The sequence below is a fragment of the Meleagris gallopavo genome, chromosome 4 (assembly GCF_000146605.3).
Source record: "Meleagris gallopavo isolate NT-WF06-2002-E0010 breed Aviagen turkey brand Nicholas breeding stock chromosome 4, Turkey_5.1, whole genome shotgun sequence".
Lineage (NCBI taxonomy): Eukaryota > Metazoa > Chordata > Aves > Galliformes > Phasianidae > Meleagris > Meleagris gallopavo.
In genome coordinates, this window is record NC_015014.2 from 11,805,705 (window position 1) to 11,827,684 (window position 21,980).

General features: G+C 38.2%; 1 protein-coding gene across 1 annotated transcript in view; it reads right to left on the reverse strand.

The window, feature by feature from the left end:
- NR3C2 (nuclear receptor subfamily 3 group C member 2) overlaps window positions 1–21,980 on the reverse strand; it is a 197,018-nt gene that overhangs the window by 81,967 nt on the left and 93,071 nt on the right. Inside the window, exon 2 of the mRNA XM_010709546.3 lies at window positions 5,028–5,167. Within this exon, the coding sequence (XP_010707848.1) occupies window positions 5,028–5,167 (140 nt within the window). The remainder of the gene's footprint in view (window positions 1–5,027; window positions 5,168–21,980) is intronic.

Consider the following 21,980-nt stretch of genomic DNA (forward strand, 5'->3'; position numbering starts at 1 on the left):
GAGGTTGGTGGCCCTGCATGTAGCAGGGGGGTTGGAGATTCATGATCCTTGAGATCCCTTCCAATCCTGGCAATTCTTTGATTCTGTGACATTTTTTCCACCTTGATTCAAATCAGAAATTTTAGAAGATGCACAGAGTGTGTTCAGGGTCTTCTACTTGGAAACATTGAGCTTTGGGAAGTTCTTTCATGCACAGTGAATGGAAGAACCAAAGAAAGACTACCTGTTTTTGTAAAAAACGTATTTACCATAATCTATCACTTTCTTTCTAGTGTGACCTTCTGGAAACAGAAACTATGGAGTATTCCCCAAACAAACAAAAATATACATATATAAAAATCCTTGGGATATTACACATCTGACCCACTGCTAAATGGCTGCACAGTACCTTCGCTTGCCAAAGAACAAAAATAATCTACCACTGAATTTTTAGGCTGTTCACAGCTGAGTCTGTATAAGCTGCTGGATCACAGTGCTTGTAGCAGAAAAGACCAGACTCAGTAAATGCTACAGCACTCAGAGCTACCCCAGGGGACCACTGGGCTGCACCTTGGATCCTGTGGCCCCCATCATTTTGGACTGGACTTTCAAAGCAGCTTGGCACAAAGGGAGATGAATACTACTTCTTTTCCGTAAACTCTAGCTTTGAGGCGATCTCAGTTTCCACAGCTGTGCAGTCTTTACAGACTGCTGCATACAAAATTTCATCCTTCCCCCTGTGGAAACAAAGTCTTGCCTAACCTGCTGTTCAAATACAGGATGAAGGGAGGGTCTCTGAGTTGCTACACTGCTTGCTGAGGCAGTGCTCACTACAGTCAGCTGGCATTCAAATAAGATAGCATCAGATTAGACTTGAAAAAAATTCCTTTAGCCAATTTTCTCCTTCCTTTAAATAGACAAATGATAAGTGATCAAGTGAAAAACAAATGGAATCCTAGAAAATTCTGTAGCCATGATAACGTTTCTCCCTCTGAGGTGGGAAGAGATCTACTTTTCTGACCTCAAACAGCAGAACTAGCTCTAAGGCAAACCTGCTGGACAAGAAAATCTGAAAACGACTGAGGATCATATCACTGTATTTTAAAAAAAGACAAGCTTATTATTTGTTAATTTTTCCACTTTATTTTAAATAGCCAAAAGTCTCATAGCAAATATGCAAAGTAACTGGAAGAGAGCAGTCCTTCTTTGCTGTAGCCTTCATCACTATTAGGAGATGAAAAATGCCTTCCTTTTTTCTTATATCCAAGCCAAAAGAAGAATGAAAGATTAACCTTAGCAACTTAAGAAGAAATATAATTTTGATTTAGGACAGATTACCTCATACTTGTCTGGAACTTGAACAAATGAAGACTGAAAATCGCGTGAGCAGCTGTGATTTCTGACATCAAGCCTTTTACTCTCCTTAGAGAAAGCTGGTTCAGTGGAAAATTAGAAGAGAAGACCGCCAGGTGCTTTAGGCTCCCTCACAGTAGAGTATATATTCAGCAAATAACTCCAATAATGAATATAAATTCAAGCTTAAATAATTATGATAGCCCATATCTTTAATGTAGAAAATCATACTATATAGTTACCCCATATATAAAAATGTACTGTAAGTACAAATGTCTCAACTTTCACAACAACACAACTTATCAGTATTTTTATTACAAGTAAGGGGTTTTACTATATGTAAAGCAGATCAAATTTATGTTAATGACACAGTCACATTTCTTCGTACCAGGCTCCTGTTCATCAAGTCAGTCAGTAAAAAAAAGTCATCACTAAGTGATACCAAAAGTTTGTTCTTCCATAATTTACGTCCCCCTAATGAATTCCATCTGATATTTGGAATCTTAATCAACAATCCTTTTTTTTATTTTTTTGTCTACAGATTTTCTTCTCTTACATCGATTGAGCATTTTCTTCTTCCCAAATAAGACCCACTGGGAATGTGACTACCAGAACTACAACTGGAAATGTGAGCTCTAGTCTCTTTGTTGCTGTGGACTTCCTTGTTTTTTATTTCAAGGCAGTTGTTTTTGTTTTGATTATCCTTTTTTTCTGTCACAACCCCTCTCTTTCATAGTATTTCCACAGAGCACAAAGCAATTGGTACACAAGAGCTGTTCAAAGCAAACTCAAAACACTCTAGCAATTCCAGCTGAGACCAGAAAAACTGGATGGTTTTCCACAACCACTTTCTCCAAAGGTTCCTTCTGTTTCCATACTTCTTTTTGACACTTTTTGTCTCCCAGCTTGTTCTTCCATTTGAACACCAGTTGGTCACCGCCATAATTTCCAACCCACTATATCATTTGAATGCAACTTTTAGATCAAATCTAGATAATTAGAAAAAAAAATGCCTGTTTGTACACACATATGAATGTAAAATTTGTAGAAAAGTACTCAAAAGTTTTAGTATGATTTTAGGGAAATGATGAATGAAACTTAAGGGATCTCTCCTGTTAAATCTCTTAGAGAAGAACAATTCATTTTTACTCAAATAAATTAGCCACTGTATTTGTAAATCCCCTCCCAAAATTGTTTCTATGTTCACAATGGGAGCATTACTGTTTTCTTTGTAATTAAGGCAAGGATACAGACACTTAAGTAAAGAATACACTTGTAGCCCAGAGCTGAGATAGATATGCCCAAGATCTATTCTTCAGGTAGTGTTTTCACCTTGAATTATACTGTGCACTGAATTAACACCGTTTTGAAATTATTCTCACAAACATCTGATACAACAAAGAAATTATCATAAATACTTCAATTGTAATAAGAACCCTCAAGATGAGTGATTTCATTGGTTGTGCACTCAACCAAAGAATTTAGGATGACTACCAACCATTTGCTTTGCTACAAACCTACCCACACAAATTTGTACTCGCACGGATAGTTTCAGGATGTTTACAGCCAAAATACATACTATGTTTTTTGCTACGACCTACTCTGGCTATTACTGTACTATGCACTTTTATATAAACAAATAAAGCACAAGCCAAACTTTCACTGTTTGCATAACATTACTGGTAGCAGCAAGAGCTCACAATCATGTGCATACCAAGCAGGAGCCTAGACAATGTTCTGACACCACATGTAAGAACCCGTATGTTAATGTAATCACTCTAAAAATAGTTCTTATGCTAATTCAAAAACCACCATCTTTACTGTTCAGAACAACCCTGTGGTCTTTTTTTTTTAAGCTCTTTTTGCGTAATTGGCAAACTTTCAGTTATTACTGGTAACTACATTTTTTAAATATGTTTTATGCCTGTTTCCAGATCGATTACTTCCTAATAATCTTGGCTTTTTCATCTTGAAGATGAAAGCTTGCTGCTTTGTTGACTCCTAAAGGAAATCCTCCATAATTTTTCATAAATTTCTGTGAAACAGGATCTAATTATGACAGAAAAGACATCAAAAGTGAAGATATGGTAAATGCAGATACACAGTACCTATAAATTACAATGACTTAAGACAAGGAAAAAAGTTCTCTTGGAAGGTGGGGAAGGAGAAGGAAGATAATAAGAGGTGCTACCAGTTCACACAGTAGATGTGTGCACATGCTAAAAAAGGCCACCGCCACCTCAAGAGTAACAACAAAAAGCCCTCATGGTTTAGATTTCATCAACAAGGCCAGCTCAGACTTGGATGTACAAATGTCTATGCGTGATGTTATGTGGAAGTATATGGGGGGGTGTACTGAAGTGCTACAAAAAGGAGCTGAAACCTCAAAGTCGGGGAATGAAGGCAACTACTGCACAACAATAAGAGAAGAACTTAGCAGAAGTGAGGAAATCTTTTCCAGGTTGTTACAGCTTTGGGAAGCTTAATTCAATTAAATTGGCAGTTTTTGATGATAGACAGATAAACAGATTGATACAGAGATATTACATGAGGTATTGACTTCAATGATGCACAAGCTCTCAAGGTCAACTTGAGAAGCTATATCTTTATAGCCACCAGTAGCAGACTGAGTGGCCACAGGAGATATTAATCACATAACACACTGCCTCACTCTTCTCAGGGTACAAACTGGACACCCGTTTAAGGGATTATTTTCTTCCAAGTTTTTCTTTACCAAAATAAATCAGTAAGTAAATGCAGCTTGTTTCATCAGTGGTTATAAGAACACCCCACTGGTAATGATTTATTTTGCATGCCATGAATCAGGTACTAAAAACTTACTTCATGTCACTTGAGGCAGTTGCTTACTAAGTCTTTCAAGATCAAACATACCCTAACAACCCAAGCCACTGAGACGCAGCACCTACCAAAGATCCTGCAGCAATCTGAATGATACTAACTTCTTTCTAGCAAGATATACAGGAAAGATGAGCTATACCATAAACAGTATAAAATAAGGAAATGTCAGTTGAGCACTCTTATGATGGCAAAGCTATCAAAACACAGACCGTATGAAAATCCTAGTCTTTAATGAAGAAAAAGAGCATTACAATACCAAAGAAATGCACAGTGATCAATTTATGCACCCTCATCAATCTTTCACAGTACTGTAAAGCCATTTTTCTTTCGCTAAAATACAGATGACGCACTACTGTGCCCAAAGACCTGAAGGTAGCTGCAAAGCAGACAACTGACCTAAGTAAGTTGTACTGTCATATAAGATGTCAAAATGATGAGACAACCTTACTCAACCTCCAGTACAGAAGCAGCACTATGCTTACAACAACTGTATTCACATCCAATTGAAATTACTAACAGCATCTTGGAAAGCTGGAGGAGCTGAAGTCTAATTCAGTAGTAGCATAAGGTACAGCAGTGCATTCTTTTTAAAAAAAGAAAAGGTTCCAATAAGAATGACAACCTAGAACCTTCCACTTAAATTTTATAATGCGTAATTGGAAGCCATTCAACAAAGATGTTTTCACTTTTTTTTCCTAGATTAACAGAACTTTACCAACAGGAGAAAACAGATGACAAACATGTGTGCATGTACCTATTACTACATTTTTTAAAAAAATGCACAAATTCCACCTTGTCTTTTTCGCTGATATTTTTTCTTTGTTTTGTATTCTTACCTTCTACTGCTCTCTTGAAGAAAACTTTACAGCTGCCACATGTAACTACCCCGTAATGACATCCAGATGCCTCATCTCCACATACCAAACACACTTTGGAAGGCCTCGAAGAACCAGATGATACACTTCTCAATGAAGAGCTAGAGAAAAACAAAGCAAAACAAAAGTTATGAATATTTCAAATCACACTGGCCACAACACAAAGTTCAATTAAGAATTTATAACAGGTATATTGCTCAAGGCACCTAACAATTAGGAAACCACTACTCTTTCTGGCATTGCCTTGTTCAACATATATGTTGCTTTAATTAGTAGAAGAAATATTTTATTGTCCTCTTTAAAACACTTATAATGTATCAATGTTAATGCGAGAAATTACCACAAGGGCAGAGGAATTTATTGGTAGCAGATGACTAAAACTGAAAATAAACAAACAAACCACTCTGGCAGTGTCCAGAAAACTATAAATTCCCTGGATTTTTCTGATTTTTTTTAATTTTTTTATTTTTGTCTCAAGCCCTTACAGGCAAAGTACACCTGTAATAAAGCTGCTAAGACCATTTCATGAAACCATACAGCACAGTGGTAACTTCTCTTCCCTTATTCATGGGCCCGCCTATCACTAGAGTGGCCCTTGAGTTTATAACTTTACCGTAATTTTCTATAATGTTTCTATAATTTCTGTAATTGAACAGCTTGCTTCCAAGAATAGTGAATTTGAAGCCTTTTTGCATTCAGCAAATGTAGAATATTCTTTTATATTACAGTAAGTGCCAGGAGAGCAGCCCTAATATTTTAGAAAACATTCTGAAGTTTTGCAGGTTGATGCATCTTGCAAACTCAACCTCAACTTAAAACATAGGGTATTTTATGTTGCTGTTTTTTTGTTGCTGTTGTTGTTGTTTTAGGTTTTTGGTTTTGTTTTTTTTTTTTTGAACCGTGACTTTCAGAATATCTCTTTAATTAGTATTTTCTATTGACAGCTCTAAAAGACAGTGCTCTTCAAAAACCAACCCCATTTCATAACGCAGAGAGTCTCCTCCCTCCCTTCTTCCCTGGGGAACTGGAAATGCCACCCTGATGTATAATTGGCACGTTCAGTGAAACGCGTCAGATAGCACAGGAGGAGAGAGCTTTGGATCCCACCCACACCTGCAAAGGACCGGGGACAATCTTCCCCTTGATACTGTCTCCCTTCTCCAGTAAACATGATCACTTGCATGTCTTCACACCTTATCTCTCTGAATCCTGTCAAGCAACTACAAAAACAACCCTGGAAAACTTTACAGCGGTGGTGAAACAGTCTGATAGTTCAAAATACAAATCAGAAGCTATTTGTCAGTCAGGTATTGGGCAACAAAGTTCACAGGTACGCTTAATTCAAATGTAAGATAAGCAGCTGATTAAGAAATTCCAAGGATGCACTCCTTGCCTTTTGCAGTCTGTATCTTCCTTTAAAGAGGTACACAGAGGACAAATGATTTATCCAGGGGCATGGCAGGAATGTCACTCCAGATCAAGGACCACGAGTCCCCTTGCCTGCAGCTTCGCTGCAACATTCAAACTAAACATCTTTTTAAGTGGTAACGTTCAGATGTTAACCAAAAATGTTCCCAATAATATTCCTGTTCTTGTCTACTCGCTAGTCTGTTAGATTTAATAGTTTTATTCCCTGTGCTATTTATACTTTCATTACATAACATAACACTGCTTGATAATTGCTGGGTGATGGCATTAGCTCATCTGCCAGTGAGACAAAAGAAAGCCTCCCCAGACCTAAGTCAGAAAGTTTGATTTGCTCAAGTCACAGACAGGCACGGATATGCACACTGGGTGAGCAGAGCTGTAAGGCAGCTACTTTGGGATTTACCAAGACTATGCTGCTATTCAGCACTGCATTTCAGCTCTGCACTTCAATTTGTTCAGGAAATGAATGTGACTAGGGTAGAAACCTCTTTTTCCCTGCATCACATTGCAGACGTAGTGTAGAAAAAAAAAAAATTAAAAAAAAAAAAATCAAAGCTTCTCATTAAACAATTTCTTCAGAAGGTGTCTGCTTTCTAGAGAAAATGTCAGCAACCTGAAAAATTACCGAGTTGAAAATTCATGTTTTGCTTTCTCACTGCAAACTGCAGTATTTTGTCTGAAAAAGGAAACATTTCAGTTCTGACACACCACCAAAAATGTCTCAGGGCATTTGTAATTTCGGTGCCGCATGTCCCCATTTCTTCACAAGACACAGAAATTCTCCTACTGTACGACTACTGTAGTGCATAGTCTTTCTACACTGAGAAAGGTCACTGTACTTTTTTAATATCTAAAAAGGTAATTCTGGTAGAGAACTCTTACTGTGCTGAAATGGAGGATCTCACAGCAGTGTGTACATACAGACACGGCTGTGTACATACACAGAGATATGCTCTTTTTAGTTGAAAATAAATTGTCATGCAGCATTTGCAGAAGGTGGGAGAGCCTTTTTTAGATATTAACTACCCTTTAAAATTCCACTTACATGAATTAGTGGGTTAAAAAAAAAGCCGGTAACGACACATTGAGACACTGTTTGATCCATAACTACTATTAAATGCCCACCTAAACTGTTATCTTTAGCATATTTTATACAGTGCTTATCAAGATAAAGGGCTTGAACAGAGCTAAATGGCAAACGTAGAGCTTGAATGCAAAGCATGTATTCAGCTATTCAGCCATAGCAGCACAGGTGGAAGCGTAACATTCTGGAATAAAATTTAATTAATTCCCATACATCCTTTTAATCAGATTAAAAGTGGAACAGGTTAAAACATAAATGAGATATTTTCATTTTTTAATAACGGTATCCAACATGGAGCAATTCTCAAATACTCTGCTCCAAAGAAACGCTGATATTAGCTGTTGGTACTTAAATCTCCTCCAATTTGTGTCAGTTTAAGCTGTGATTGCCTTTTAATGTTTTGCTTGTTTGGTTTTAAGATGACCTATGTTCTCTTTCACCTACGCTACACTAAAGTACTTTCTAATTTAAAATGCTGTTATGTTACTTCATACAGGAGTTATAGTGGTGCTCGTCCACACCTGCAAATAATAAAACGCCAAGTTCCAAAAATATGCTCAAATCATATTGCTAAGCTTCAAATTAATCCATTCCCTCCATGGGAATTCTGCTCTCTGCAAGGGATGAATGGATGGCTACATCTTTTCTTCATAAATCTTTTTTACATTCACACCGTCATTCCTTTCTTAGAAACTTGACCATGGTGAATAAGATTTGTATCAAGGCCAGTTTGGTGAACAAACTTCTCTGTCCTCAATTCGAGACCAGATATCCAGCTTGTATGACACAAACACACTTGATCTATTCATTACTTGCAGTAAACCAACTAGTTACTTCATCAGTATAATTACATAACCTATACGTATAGGCAGAAACACTACAGTAAAATACTCCCCTCTTTGAAAAAGCTTCTTTCATGCGTGTTGTTTTCAGTTAAACACTTCCCTTTTCATTATTTTTGCCACTGAAACATCCCATAAATTTTTATTAAATAATCCTAACCTAAATTGGTATTTGGGAAAAATACTGTTACTGGGAATAACAATAAAATCTAAATTTTGATTATACCAAATACACAAATTAATTCAGTTCGAATTTTTTTTTTAGTGTACTCAGTCTGATTCGTAGCACCATATCAAAAGCTTAGTTAAACTTCCGATCACTCTGGTAGTATACTATTCTCTTGTTTAAAACATTACAACAGTTGGTCCCAATAAGAAAAGATGCTATAAATTCAGACCACATAAAACCTGACTCCTTGGACAGCAATTCGCTCAGTGCCAAACATCTATTTCAAAGACACCCTAAACCTAACAATATCCATAGGCCACAGCAGCAGGATAGAGTCTTAAAATGCTTAGTACAAGTGAAAACACTGCTTTTACACATTTGCAAAAGTCCAAACTAGAGCAACAAGTATTGCTCTGTTATCCACAGGTTTTTTGTTTTTGTTTTTTTTTAAAGTTTTGGACAGTGGGTTAAATACTGACCTGGAATTTTTCTGTGGACAGCAATCTACTTTCAACCTTCTAACTGAAAGTACAAGAAAGACAGGATGAGATGCCACAGAGATTGGCTACTCATCATTGCTTTTATAAGCCAGTGGTTTTCAGTCTTATTAAAGGTTATCATTTTCATGCCTCTGTCACATTTCCAATGTAAAGAAAAATAAATAAACAAGAAAACATCCATACTACAGGATGCAAAGAGAAATGATCTAACACAGCATACATATTTTATCACAGCAACATTACAGCCAGGGGCAGCATGGAGCAGTTTAACAATGTCAAATGTATCTTCTAAATGATTTGTAAAATTGTCGCTTAGATGGCTCCACTCACATTTGTCACATTGTAGGGTGTGTGATGAGGAATAAGCCTGATTTATTAACCTCAACAGTGCAAATGTTGGCAGTTAAATACTGACCTTGACCAGCCATTGCCATCAAATTCATTTGTGCTTCCATAAGTTGCTTTTAGTAATAGTTATATGGAGAATTAATTAGAAATAACAGATTTTGTAAAGAAGAGTCAATAAACCCACAGATAATCCAGCGTTTTAAAAGCTGATTACATAGGTTATTATGCTTCTCAAACCAGATGTCATACAGGAGCACCTTTCTGATGATAAAACAACACACTTCAAAGAAGCACAAGGCACATATGAATCCTAAAGTTGTTCGTTCTAAATACTTTCATTAATATGAGAGCTGGATGAGTCCTCTTTAAATTCCAAATAATTGACTTTTTCATGCAGAAGTTTCCCCATTGTAAAAAAATCAGAAGGAATCTGGTTTCCTCAATAAATACATTATGAAAAAGTAAAGGTAAAAAGTTGAGATTGGCAACAGGGTTTATTTGGTTTGCTGAAAACGTGGGAGGAAGAATAACCAGGAGCTGCCACAAGATGCACAAACTGTCATGACCTCCAGCAGTGGCATGTACCATTTCCCTGATCTCGCTCCACGCCGCTAGTTTTATTGTCAATGCTGAGGTCTTACTCATGTAAGTTCTGCCTCGTGCAGCCCAACTTTCTTAAAAAGTTTCACTGCAGGACTGTACTCTGGTTCTCTACTCTAACTACACGCATAAAGCAGATTAGCAGACTGGAAAATGGTATTTCTTAAATGTCAGACTACATAAACCAATCTTCTTGTCAGCAGACCAAGAAGGCATAGAGATGTGAAAAGGTAGAGAGATGAAGTGATTGGATTTTAGGAGGGGAAGGCAGTCACATGAGACTCCTGAATGCAGAGTTAAAGAAGCAATGCTGAAACCGTATCAAAAAAAAGCCTCAGAAACAAGACTCAGAGCAACATTTACCCTCTAACGCTTGGCACAGGGGCACACGAATTGCCAAATAACCTAGCAGCACATTCTGTTGACTGAGTTTCCTGGGGTTTTATCCCACTCCTACAAAGATGAAGACAGACATAACAGAAGCGGCTATGTTTCCTTGACTAAAACAATCGGACCTGGACTATGACCTCTACCAACCCCAACACCTAAAGGCTTAAAATTAAGCTTAAAGCCTTAGCTTTTAAAAACAAAAACAAATATCCTTTAAGAATCAGAGATCTAAATATTTTAGGAAAGCTAACTGTATTTTAGTGTATTTGAGGGATGACACAGGCACCAACTTAGTATCTGAGCCGGTGTATGCTTATTCTGCCATGTGAAGTACTCTATCAGTCTGTAAGTAATGTGAGCAGCTAGGGAAAGACTTTTCTTTAAATGTTTTCTCTTTACTAGAATAACAGAACATAACAGAAATATTTCTCCACTCCAGTGAAGTATTCAGGAAATGCAATTAAGGAAAAAAAAAACAACAACGTGTAATCTAGTACCTTCTAGTCCCATAAATCTGTTACTGCAGAAACATCCCAGAATTCAGAATCTTGAGCTTTTGTATGGATTATCATTTATGCACATTTGCTTTGGTTTAGTTAATGATGAAGAACTCATGCTATCCTTTGCTGTTTGCTATAAATAAAAAAAAGTAATCAGTATCTTACCAAAATAAATGCATTTTGTCACCCATGGACCGGAAGATGTCTTTTTAAGAAACATTTTTAAAAATACCTTCAGCAGACAAATGCAGTAGCTGTTATGCTACACTTAATTTAACAGTTAGTTTCAATCTCCTTTCTCTCCACAATTTCAATTTTCAACTGCTTAAATTCAAATACTGCAGCACTAATACCAAAGTATACATTTAAACAAAAATTAAGCCAGCATTTATACTTTTTATTCCCCACTTTAAACACTTACTATGATGAAACACGTAGAGAAAAACGTAGAGGAAAAGCACATGCTGTTAAGAAAGATCTATGAGATCATATGGTTTCTTTCCTCAGCAGCTGCAGCTTTCACATCAAGTTACTTTATTTAGCAATGCTTAAGGATCATATACAGCACTTTTATACCTGGATATTAATTACGCTAAGAAGTGAGCTCTGATGTACAGTGATAGAAGAAAAGGCTCCGCCCTCAAGCTCCCCAAGTCTAAGAAAAGTTACTTATTATTTAAAAAGAAACATTTAAATTGCAATATTTATTCTGAAGACAGAAGCTGATGGGCTGTCTTTGCTGTAGCCACCAGTAAATAGGTTCCTGTATTTATTTTAACCTTAAGGTATGTGTTGATTTTACAGAACGAAGCAAGTATACTAAGCTCCTTCAGCTTCCATTTCCCTTAGTGGACGTTGATAGCAGAACCCAGCATTTTCCCGAATCCAGCTGTAAGCCTTGACTTTTCCTTGACCTTCTCCACCAGAATCTTTTGGTAGCGGCTACAGTCTGCTATCACATTTTTACCTTAAAGTTATCCATTGTCTACACAAAAATAAAAACTAAACCATCAATAAAGGTGTGTTATGATGGCCTGAAACTGGTAGCGCTTATCTCCTAGGGGAATAAATGTGCTTCCAGCCCACTAACCCAGAGAAGCATAACGTCCTGCATATAGTCTTCTGAAAGGCACTTCTCCTCAGCTACTGCCGTAGTGTAACAAAATCTTATGTCCCAAAGAGAAATAAGATTCACTAGTTCTGCAGTTTTTTTAGTATATAAATATAGTTATCAGTTGAAAATGAATGGTTGATGTATGTAGGAAGTTTACTACTAAGAGCTTTGGAACTCACAGAGCAACAGTAAGCTTAGCAACACATTTGCTCTAACTTATCATATTAGGCCCACTTATAGAATTAGTGCAGTTTAAATGCATGCAGTGTTGGTTATTTTTCTGTTGATAATAAATTGCAATGTGCTGTATGGAAAGATAAGGCAGAAATACTTTATCTGGAACATAATCTAGTTAATTATTGCAAATCTAGGGGGAGAAGGGTGGAGGAGGGAGCAAGCAGGGGATATTTAACTCTCTCTTTGCCTCCACCAGCTTACCTGTTGTGACTAAAGAGAAAAGGGCAGCTTTGAAAAGCCCATTTTGCCTAGCACCACTGAAAAAAATATTTCAGCTCATTATGCATCCTGATCACTGCTGTAGGAGAGCACAGTAGTGTTTACTTAGTGAGGCTCTGCTGCCTTCTTGGTTCAACAGTTTGTGAACTGCACAAAATGCAATGATTTGAGGGAGTTCCTCCTGCTCTTGGTCACACCGATGGAAGAACATTGCTGTAAGGCATTACTGGTAAGACATGACAGTTATGCTCTTCTACTGAGGACTCTTAAGACAAAAAAAGGAATGGAGAGTACTCTTACAAGTCCAATGCAAGGAGATGCTACCAGTAACAAGAATATCTCCCTCTTCATGAAGTCTCCCATTTACAAAATGAAGCTCACTTCTTTTTTTGCATATCCTTCCTTCAGAGTCTAACCAAGCAATTCCCACAAACGCTTTCCTTGGCCTGGAAACCTTATTAAATGAAATCCTTATTAAAGCAATCTGAAATGGCATTAAAGAGCAAAGTACTGACCATTTTCAACCTAAAGAAATGTCATTCTGTCGCCAAGCCAGAAATCTGACTGATGTGCCTGCCAAGGGCTTGGCACTGCAACTCCTAAAAGAACACAAGTCCTAAAAAATTTTATCAGAAAAATTAGTCTAAAACAAAAACAGCGTGGTCCAATCAGATCAACTTTCCTATTAGAAGCTACGTGCTTTACCTTCTAAGTGCACACTACATTTATTGAGAGAGTCACCACAGCATTAATGCCCTAGTCAGACAATAAAAATAAAGTTTATAAAAGAGTTCCATATTGAAATAAAAGAGAAAAATTAAAATACTTCAGAATAGCAAAAAGTAAACTGAACTGCCATCCCAGACTAATGGGGATTAAAATACCACAAGAGAAAAACCTCCAGAGCAACCATGAAGCCATAGGGAAAAAATGCACCAAAGCACAAAAAGGGTTACCATGGGAACAAAGGCTATTTTCCAACTTGTCAAATAAAAGCCCCAGTATGGCAGACCTTTACTCATAAGAGCAATTCTGCAGGCTTCTAAAGGCAACATGTATAATTATTACACGAGCTGAAAGACGTTAATGGGGGGTGGGAGGATTTTGCCCTTTCAACTCCCTTTTGCCCCCACATCCAACAAGACAAAATTAGTATGTATGTCAAAAGCGTATTGGCATTCAGTGCCTGTGTGCGTTATAGTGTAATTCCACACAGGAACAGAAAACAGAGGTACGAAATCTTGCACGGTAATCTAAATTTTATAACACGACCTAGGGGAAATGAAAGGCACCAGGCAGCTCACAGCACTGTTTAGTATGAATTAACACACAGAACCAAGTAAAAGGACTGAAGCCCAAAACCATACCAGAGGAGATCCTGACATGACCGGCCTTCACGTGCCCTATGTGGATTTGTCAAAGGAAGGCTGGGAAAAGATAAAGCCCTCTGAAGACAATCTTACTAATTGAAAGGTAATAATCCTCAATACGGTTCTGCTCGATGCTTTATGTTTTACTGGAAGCAGCCAGCATGGCACCTGCTTCAGGCATTACAGTAAAAGCAGAACTCCAACTTTACCACCGTCTCTGATTAACAGGTGCTTTAAGTCATATTATTTTGAAATAGATTCTGCCATATCTAAAAACACTGTTTGAAATAATGAAGGCTTCATTTTATCAAATTATTTTTCTATTTTAAGAAATTCAAGCTGTTCAACGCTTGAATGCATGTAATTCTTATTTGATAAAAGAAATGCAATGGCTTGCAGTTAGGAAACGACACAGCTGTAGGGGTAGTTTCTACCTTCCTAGTCCTGTAACCGCAATAAAGCATCTTCTCTTGCTACGTAAACGTGAAAAAGCCAGGGTGATTTCGCCTTCTGCCTCCTTTACTATTCTCCCCTTGACACTTCTGCAGGCTTTTGCTAACTTTTGACAGTGCAAAGAATTTGGAGGAAAGTACAATCATTATGGGGAGAAGAGCATGCCTGCATCGTAGGGAATACAAGGCAGGCATCTAGGGGACTCACACCTGTCAGCTTCTTTCCTTTCTTCTTCCCAACTCCAAAAGGTAAGTTGGACAACTTCAAGAGAAAGAGAAGCTGTGAGCCACTCATCTTTCTAGGACCATCCACTCTTCACTGTGCTCACTTGCAGAAGAGCTTGTTTTGAAATGGATGTAGAGAAAAAGATGCTTTAAACTTAACACCATCACCAGCTGGAAAGACATCTGGGACAACAGTATAGCTAAAGCACCTGACATCATATTCCAGCATGCATGTAACCTGCCTGTAAATGCACAAACTATGCTCATGCAGTACAGCCTTACAGTGATTCAGTTTTTAACTTTACATACCTTGGATTCATATGGACTTGTAACTTTTTTAGACACGGGAATGGCTCACGTCAAGAAGCGACATCAGAGCTCAGACTTCTGAGTAGAAGTACTACTCGATATTGGAAGATACAGGTTACAGTTACTAAGTACACAGCTAACTTTCAAGAATCCTTTTAAAATCCTCAATAATTACACAACAGGAAATCTCTGTTCCCATTAAACTGAGTAAGAATTCTATTGATAGTAGAGGCAGCAGAAAAAAAAATAATCAATTCCAAACGTAGTTTTAAAATATTCCCCAGTAGAAGTGCTTTCAATTCCCCATTTTCACAGCAAGAGTAAGAGCTGACATGTAATACAGTTACACTGTATTAAATAACTGTAGTTTTTACTTTAAATCAATTAAAATATCCCTCCATTATATGTCAAAGTGACAAGTAATAGCCTGCTGAGTGCCATGGAAAATTTTGGTCAAATAGCAGATGAGGGTTGCAATCACTGACTGATACCTAAAGCAAAGACTTTTGGTAATTCTCCCACAAGCAATCGCAAATGCTGACAAAGTTCAAATTTGTCTTGACAGGATTGTCAAGGCAAACTAGAAATGTTCCCAATTGCAAGTCAAAGAATTCATTTTTATTCAACTGAAATTCATTCTACTGCTCCCATACTAATGATACGCAACACTGTACCGACCTATCTCTCTGGCTGAAAAGCTGAAACTCATACAGCAAAGATTAAAAGAAAATGGTAGTGTTAAACAAAACAGAGACCAAGGAAGTTATGCTCTGCAACAAACACAACCACAGTTTGTTTCTTAAATCCTCTGTTGTATATTGCCAAAGCTCTCTACCAGTACATAGTAGGTCTCGATTTCAGAAGGCAGTTTACATTTAACTTCAGTGGGAATTATAGTTTCTACAATAATTAAAAATACCACCATTACTCCCTTCTCAAGAAAACTATGTTTAACTGTTTATGTACAGAAACACGTTACTGTAGAGGCAAACTGACAGTTGAGTGCTTGTAATCATGTGTTTATGCATGAATTTACAGAATTTACATAGTAATCAAGGTATACAGCAGATGGAGCAGCATTACTCCCTAAGCCATCACCCCTCAGATCCTACTCACAGAGCCTACATGTGACACAGGCTTTCCATTCTCTATAGCAAGGACTGCAGTATTCAATTCATTGTTGAACTACAGCATCACATAGACACAACAGGTTCCACACAGAGCGCAATTAAAACCAAGCAGAAAGAACCTGACGACACACATTCTTTGCTTCATTAAGCATTTTCTGCCTGTTCTCAAACAATCTTTTTTTTTTTTTCCTCCTTCCCCTGCAGCCACTGAAATAGTTTCTGCTATGAACAGGTGTACAATGTGCAGAATAAGCACATACGAAAGAAAGAAGACAACTCAACAAAGAACTTCACAGTTTCAAACATAGCAGCAATAGCAATACAGGAAAACTTTATAACGTTGCTGAAGGAGCCCAGAATCCCCTACTGCAATCCCTCTGCACCCCGTTCCCATCCATGCAGTTCCTGGTTCAAGAGCCCACAGCTCTGCACTGCTCGCAAAGCGTTACAAGACTTAAAATGATTCCTTGCTTACATATCTGCTTTCCATATTCCCAATTAACATACACAAAAGATAGTCAGCGCTAAGCTCCAAAGTGTATAAAAATGGTTATACTATGCTTTTTTAACAAAAGATTAGCTGTTATTTGTGAAATCAGTGAGTAGTGAAACAGTTTCCTAAAACTTCCTCCTTCATGTCTAGTATCTGCAATGCTTAGTAGGAGAAAAATGCACATAGTACTTTTTTCTCTTTATTTTTTTTAGCAAGGACTCTAACTGGACACTTACTGCAATGGAAGGTATAAAAGATAACCACCCGAACTGGAACAGGTAGTAGCTATCCACTGTCAAATCTAGATTAACTTGGATGTCAATCAAAGCTTTTTAGGTGGTGAATGTGTAGACAGCCCAGTTACATAAAACTGGATTTCCTTAGGAAGCTAACCTCTGCCTCAGGTTGTGCTGGACCCACTGTTGTGGTCAACAACTTGCAAGAAAAAGGAGCCAAAAAAGCTATAATCCCTTTTAAGCTTTGGTCCCTCACACATACTCGTTTATTCAAAAAGCGTTATTTCTGCCATTGAAGTACACAGCCCCGCAGCATCTACCCTCCACACATCCATGCAGGCAGAGACCCAAAGCCTGAAGTCTCTCAAGCCTCACATCAGTTAGATCAGTTCATGCAGGCACTGATACTCCTCTCTTCAAAGCCAGCAGAAGACTGTGGTCCAAATGGATCAGGTACAAAGCCAAACACTGCTTTGTTTCAAATATATATTTCAAATTAAAATAGCTAAAGCAAATTAGCTATTTCCTCTAAAATGGTTGTACACAAGAGAGCAGGCCAGTCACACTGTACATTAGAAGTGTCACTATCAATTACTTTTACACATCTTAGAAAGTCTTTTGCATACCTCTGGCAAGAGGAGTTCCCATTTCAATGACAAATTAAGTCATATTATTCAGTGTAGGAAGAGTTAGCATTTTATGACTTCAGTTGGCAAGATGTTAATCCCATTTTTGCAGCACATTAACAGTTACAGATAGCCCATCTGATTTCACTTATTTTTTATTTGGTTGTTTTCCCTGGGTAATTCATTTTGGTTTTGCATATACCTATATAAGTCTGACTATTGAATCTGCGAAACTTCACCACAGTAGACAGCAGATCCTTCTACAGCTGTCTTCTTTCGTGTGGTTTTAGACTCCATATGTGGATGATCACTGAAGACACACTTGCAGCATTTCTTGAGCTTGCACCAGGAAATGAATCCATGCAAAGTGGCTTTAGGCATCACACTGTCCACCCTGTGAAAATCTGCATCAGTGCTTTTGCACCTACAGAAACTACATTTCTAACCTGAGTATTTTTTTTACCTTTAAGAATGCCATACCTAAAACCTTTTCTAGGCCTTTTATACTAGCAAGAGAACACTCTAAGGCTGCCCAAGAGGAACTGAGTAGTGTTTGGAAGAAACAAGGCTGTTACCCAAATTTCATAGTCACACAGAAGAATGTTAATAAAAGTAAATTCACACCAAGCATTTGTTTGAAGTTCAGCATTTTTTTTTTTTTCATTTCAGAAACTGCTTTAATCTCAGAAATGCTGCTCTGCCTTTTGTTATCCCCTCTCATGACTGAGTTGTCAAGCACAGCATCCAGACAACTTCATGCAGAAATCATCTACAAACAGCAAGCTCGTGCTGCTCACATTCATGTTTTCCTCAAAGAGGCTGAAGCAGAGCCTCAGTTTTCCTTACAGAAAAATCAGCTTAGCTTAGCAGAATGATGAGGGGAGTGGATCCACTCTTGGCTCTCAGACAATGGGGAATCAACTTGCAGGCCCTGGTAGAAAGCAAGTTGCAGGTTATCAGACCTTTGATTTGATGCAAAAATTGCTGAAAGATGAAAGTTTCACCAATCTCACAGCATCACAGGCAGTTTCTCGTCACAGACTCTAGACATGCCATGAAGCAACTCTGGCTACGTGATACCAAGGCTGATCGGGGTGGAGATGAAGCTCTGCTCTGTGGCCTTCTGACCACCAAAAGCTCTGATGTTCTCCCTCAACTGAAAACACCTGCCAGAGCTGCCAATTCATGAGTCTACCCAAACAGCTCAGGTTTTGTTTTAAGCTTAAAGAAACCCTTAATATTATAGTATTACAGGCTTTGGTTTATTTAACAGAGATGATACACAGGCCTTCATTCAAATTTCCTTGGCCATAAGATTCCATTAACTGTTCGTCAAGCAAAACAAACCACTGTGTCTTCTGGCCCTGTGTCCAAAAGTAGAAGTTCCTTTTTCCCTTCAAAAAGCAACAGATGACTTCCAAAGTGTGAGCTGTAACCTTCTTGTAGAGTTGAAAGTGTGAATCCTTGAATTTCTTGGTGACCATAAGCAGCTGTGCCTTTGAGAGGCCAGGTAGTGCTCTCTGCCTAAACATTCCAGCAGAAGCATCACGAGTTCCTACTGCCCCTCTCTGTGCTAGTTACAGCACAGACACAAGTTTTCATGCCAGATGCTCTTGGGTAGGCAGCTGGAGAACTTCATTTAATGCTTGGGCAGAGATACCAGATGGGCATTTCAATAAACTGGAGAGATGCGTAAGCTAATGATTTAGGATTTACATGTGGTTGGCTCTCAATGTTTCACCATCTTGATTGTGGACTCCTGCAACACCACCACAGAATTTAAAGCGACAGACTTGTACTAAGCTGTCACAGAAGCCTGAGTAAGTTCTTGTGCCTTTTCCTGCCATCAGTGACAGTTTAAACCGATTGCGCATCCCCTACATTTCTGCATGAACTGGTCTTGCAGTCACAGCACATTCATTGTGGCCACGGCCAAAGCACAACTGACGAACTCCTACCATGCACCCACAAACATCAGCCCCATGGGCTGCCTGTAGCCACTTGGGACAACTCCTAGAACCGCTGATCCCAAGTGGCAGGAGGGGTTGTAACAATTAAATAAAAACGCACTGAAAGTGTAGAATAAAAAGAGCTATCACAAATACTGTAGATACTAGTTCGTATCTACTCAAATAAATAATAGCATTGGCTGAGACTCAGCTTCTCAGAGAATCACAGAATGGCCCAGGTTGGAAGGGACCTCAAGGATCATGAATCTCCAATCCCCCTGCCACATGCAGGGCCACCAACCTCCCCACTTAATACTAGACCAGGCTGCCCAGGGCCCCATCCAATCTTGAACACCTCCAGGGAGGGGGCATCCACAACTGCTCTGGGCAGCCGGTTCCTTCTCAAGGCATTCACTAGCTACCTTTAAGGTACTATGATTGCATGAAAAAAGAAATCATGATGTGAAAAGAGTCTAAGAAGTTTATGAATGAATATTGATAAACTGCTGATGGTGATGTGCTGCACTTATTCTTAGAGCATGAGGTCACAATTCAAAATTATGAAATTGCTGAAATAATATTTTTGAAGTTTCATCTTTCCCTTATGCATAAAAATCTCTGCAAAGCCTGCAAAATGCTAACCTCAAATGTAAGGACATTATGCTACTTTAATAAATTACACAGAAGGCTTGACTTGTGATCAAGAAAATATTAAGGATCAGGCTATTGTACTTCACATTATTTCTTTACTAAACCTGAAGAGTCTTAATTAAAAACAGAGTAATTCAATTCACTACCACATAATTGACAGAACACAACAAATGTATTTCGGTTCCAATGCTGTGGAAGAGATGACCGGGATAAACTATAAACTGAACAGCTGAAATACAAACAAGGCAAAATAAACATACAAATCAAAGGCTTTAACACAGTAACTTAAAACCACATTTATTTTGTTATCATGTCCTACAGAAATCTGGATTACTTTGGATACTTCTGTTTTAAGCAAATAAGCCCCAGATTTATACTTCATCAGAATAAGATTGGAAAGCCTGTAGGTAACTCCCATCCCTCTTCAAAATCTGACATGTTGTTCCTAATAAAGCTGCCGTGCACCTGTGGGCACGATTGAGAAGCTCTCCATGAAGACGGTTACTCAAGTGCACAAGTATGGTTATCCTTCTCGTTAACTATTTATGAATTGTTCCACTGCTACAGAAAATGTGCACTGCTATCAGAAAAGAACAGCTCATTAGAAACCAGCCTGTTAAGGTATTTTTAAATTTAACAGTGCAATTTCAATAGACAGACATTATTTTTTAAGCAGAAAATGAACAGAAGCGTTTCACTCTGGAGTCGAGCGTTCTAAAATTTTAATGAAGTAAGTATTTAAGGCTGTATTATAGGAAACAACGCCTTATTGACAGAAATGAAGCTAGAATAGTCCTGTAGATCTTTTCAATCTCTTATTGCTGTGATTATGTACCCAACACATGCATATCCTTTCCACTTGCTTTTCCTACAGTAACGGGGTGCAATCTGAAGGCTGGGAGAGAAACACAACTGGATACTGCACATCAAGTGGCCAGAACGTCTGCCAAAACCCTCCTATACATCCAGAATACTGTGGGGAATAAGTTGGTACTTGAAATTTGAATTCCACCTCCCCTCTTCCTTTTTTCCCACTTTTCCCGAATGAAGGAAAAAACACATTATTTAAGACAAAATGATTTTCCACTGATTGCACTAAGCAGATTGCTAAATAAGTGGGCAGGAGGGGGGGAAGGGGAAAGGGGGCGACAAGGGCAGGTTGCAAACATATTCTGAATCATCTTTATTAGCAAGCCAGTGCTCTTGACTATTTACTGATAATATAAAAATTACAGGGACTAATTTTCTATTACTTGTAGCCCTCAAGTATTTAAAGAAATTTCCATCTGTGAGTAAAACAATCACTTTTCCTTGAAGCAGTTTTGCACAAGTTCTTTATGAGAAGCATCTAAAAAAACATCTTATCTGATGCTGTACTCAGTGACATTTTGGACAAAGCATAAAAACATTTCATAACAAAATTATCAGATTGATGAGCAACAACAAAGCACTACCTGTCAAATGGTTACTGAACCTCACCTTCTAAATTCTTGTTTCACATGCATGCAGTTCTGTTAGTCCAAATGAGCCTGTTGCTTAAAATACTACTGCATCCCACACACTTGTTCCTGGAAGATAGTGCAACAGAGCCCATCTGAAACACCGTCTGGCATGCTTACCTGTCTCAAGCCCTCACTTCACTCTGCAGCATTCTCTCCTGCTGGGCGTTCATCAGAACAACATTTCCTTGCAACAGAGCACGTGATTAATTATGATCTACATGAGGATAGATTACCCAAGAACCTTGTAAGCACAAAACCTTATTATAAAATCACCAATAGTCAGATATTCATGTTTATCAGTCACACTTGATCTTCACATTTCCCCACTCACATGTCCACCTCTTTGAGAATGACTCTAGAGATCCAATTCTCCTCCAGCCTTCCATACATTCAGGCAGTTAGTCCAGCAGCCCTTCTTTCTCTCTTTACCTGCCTTCTTTTCTCGATGCCCTCACACAGAATGCCACCTAAAATTGAATCGATGTGCAAGAATAGGAAAGATTCAGCCCAATATAAGAACCAACGTATAATGTTTTTAGC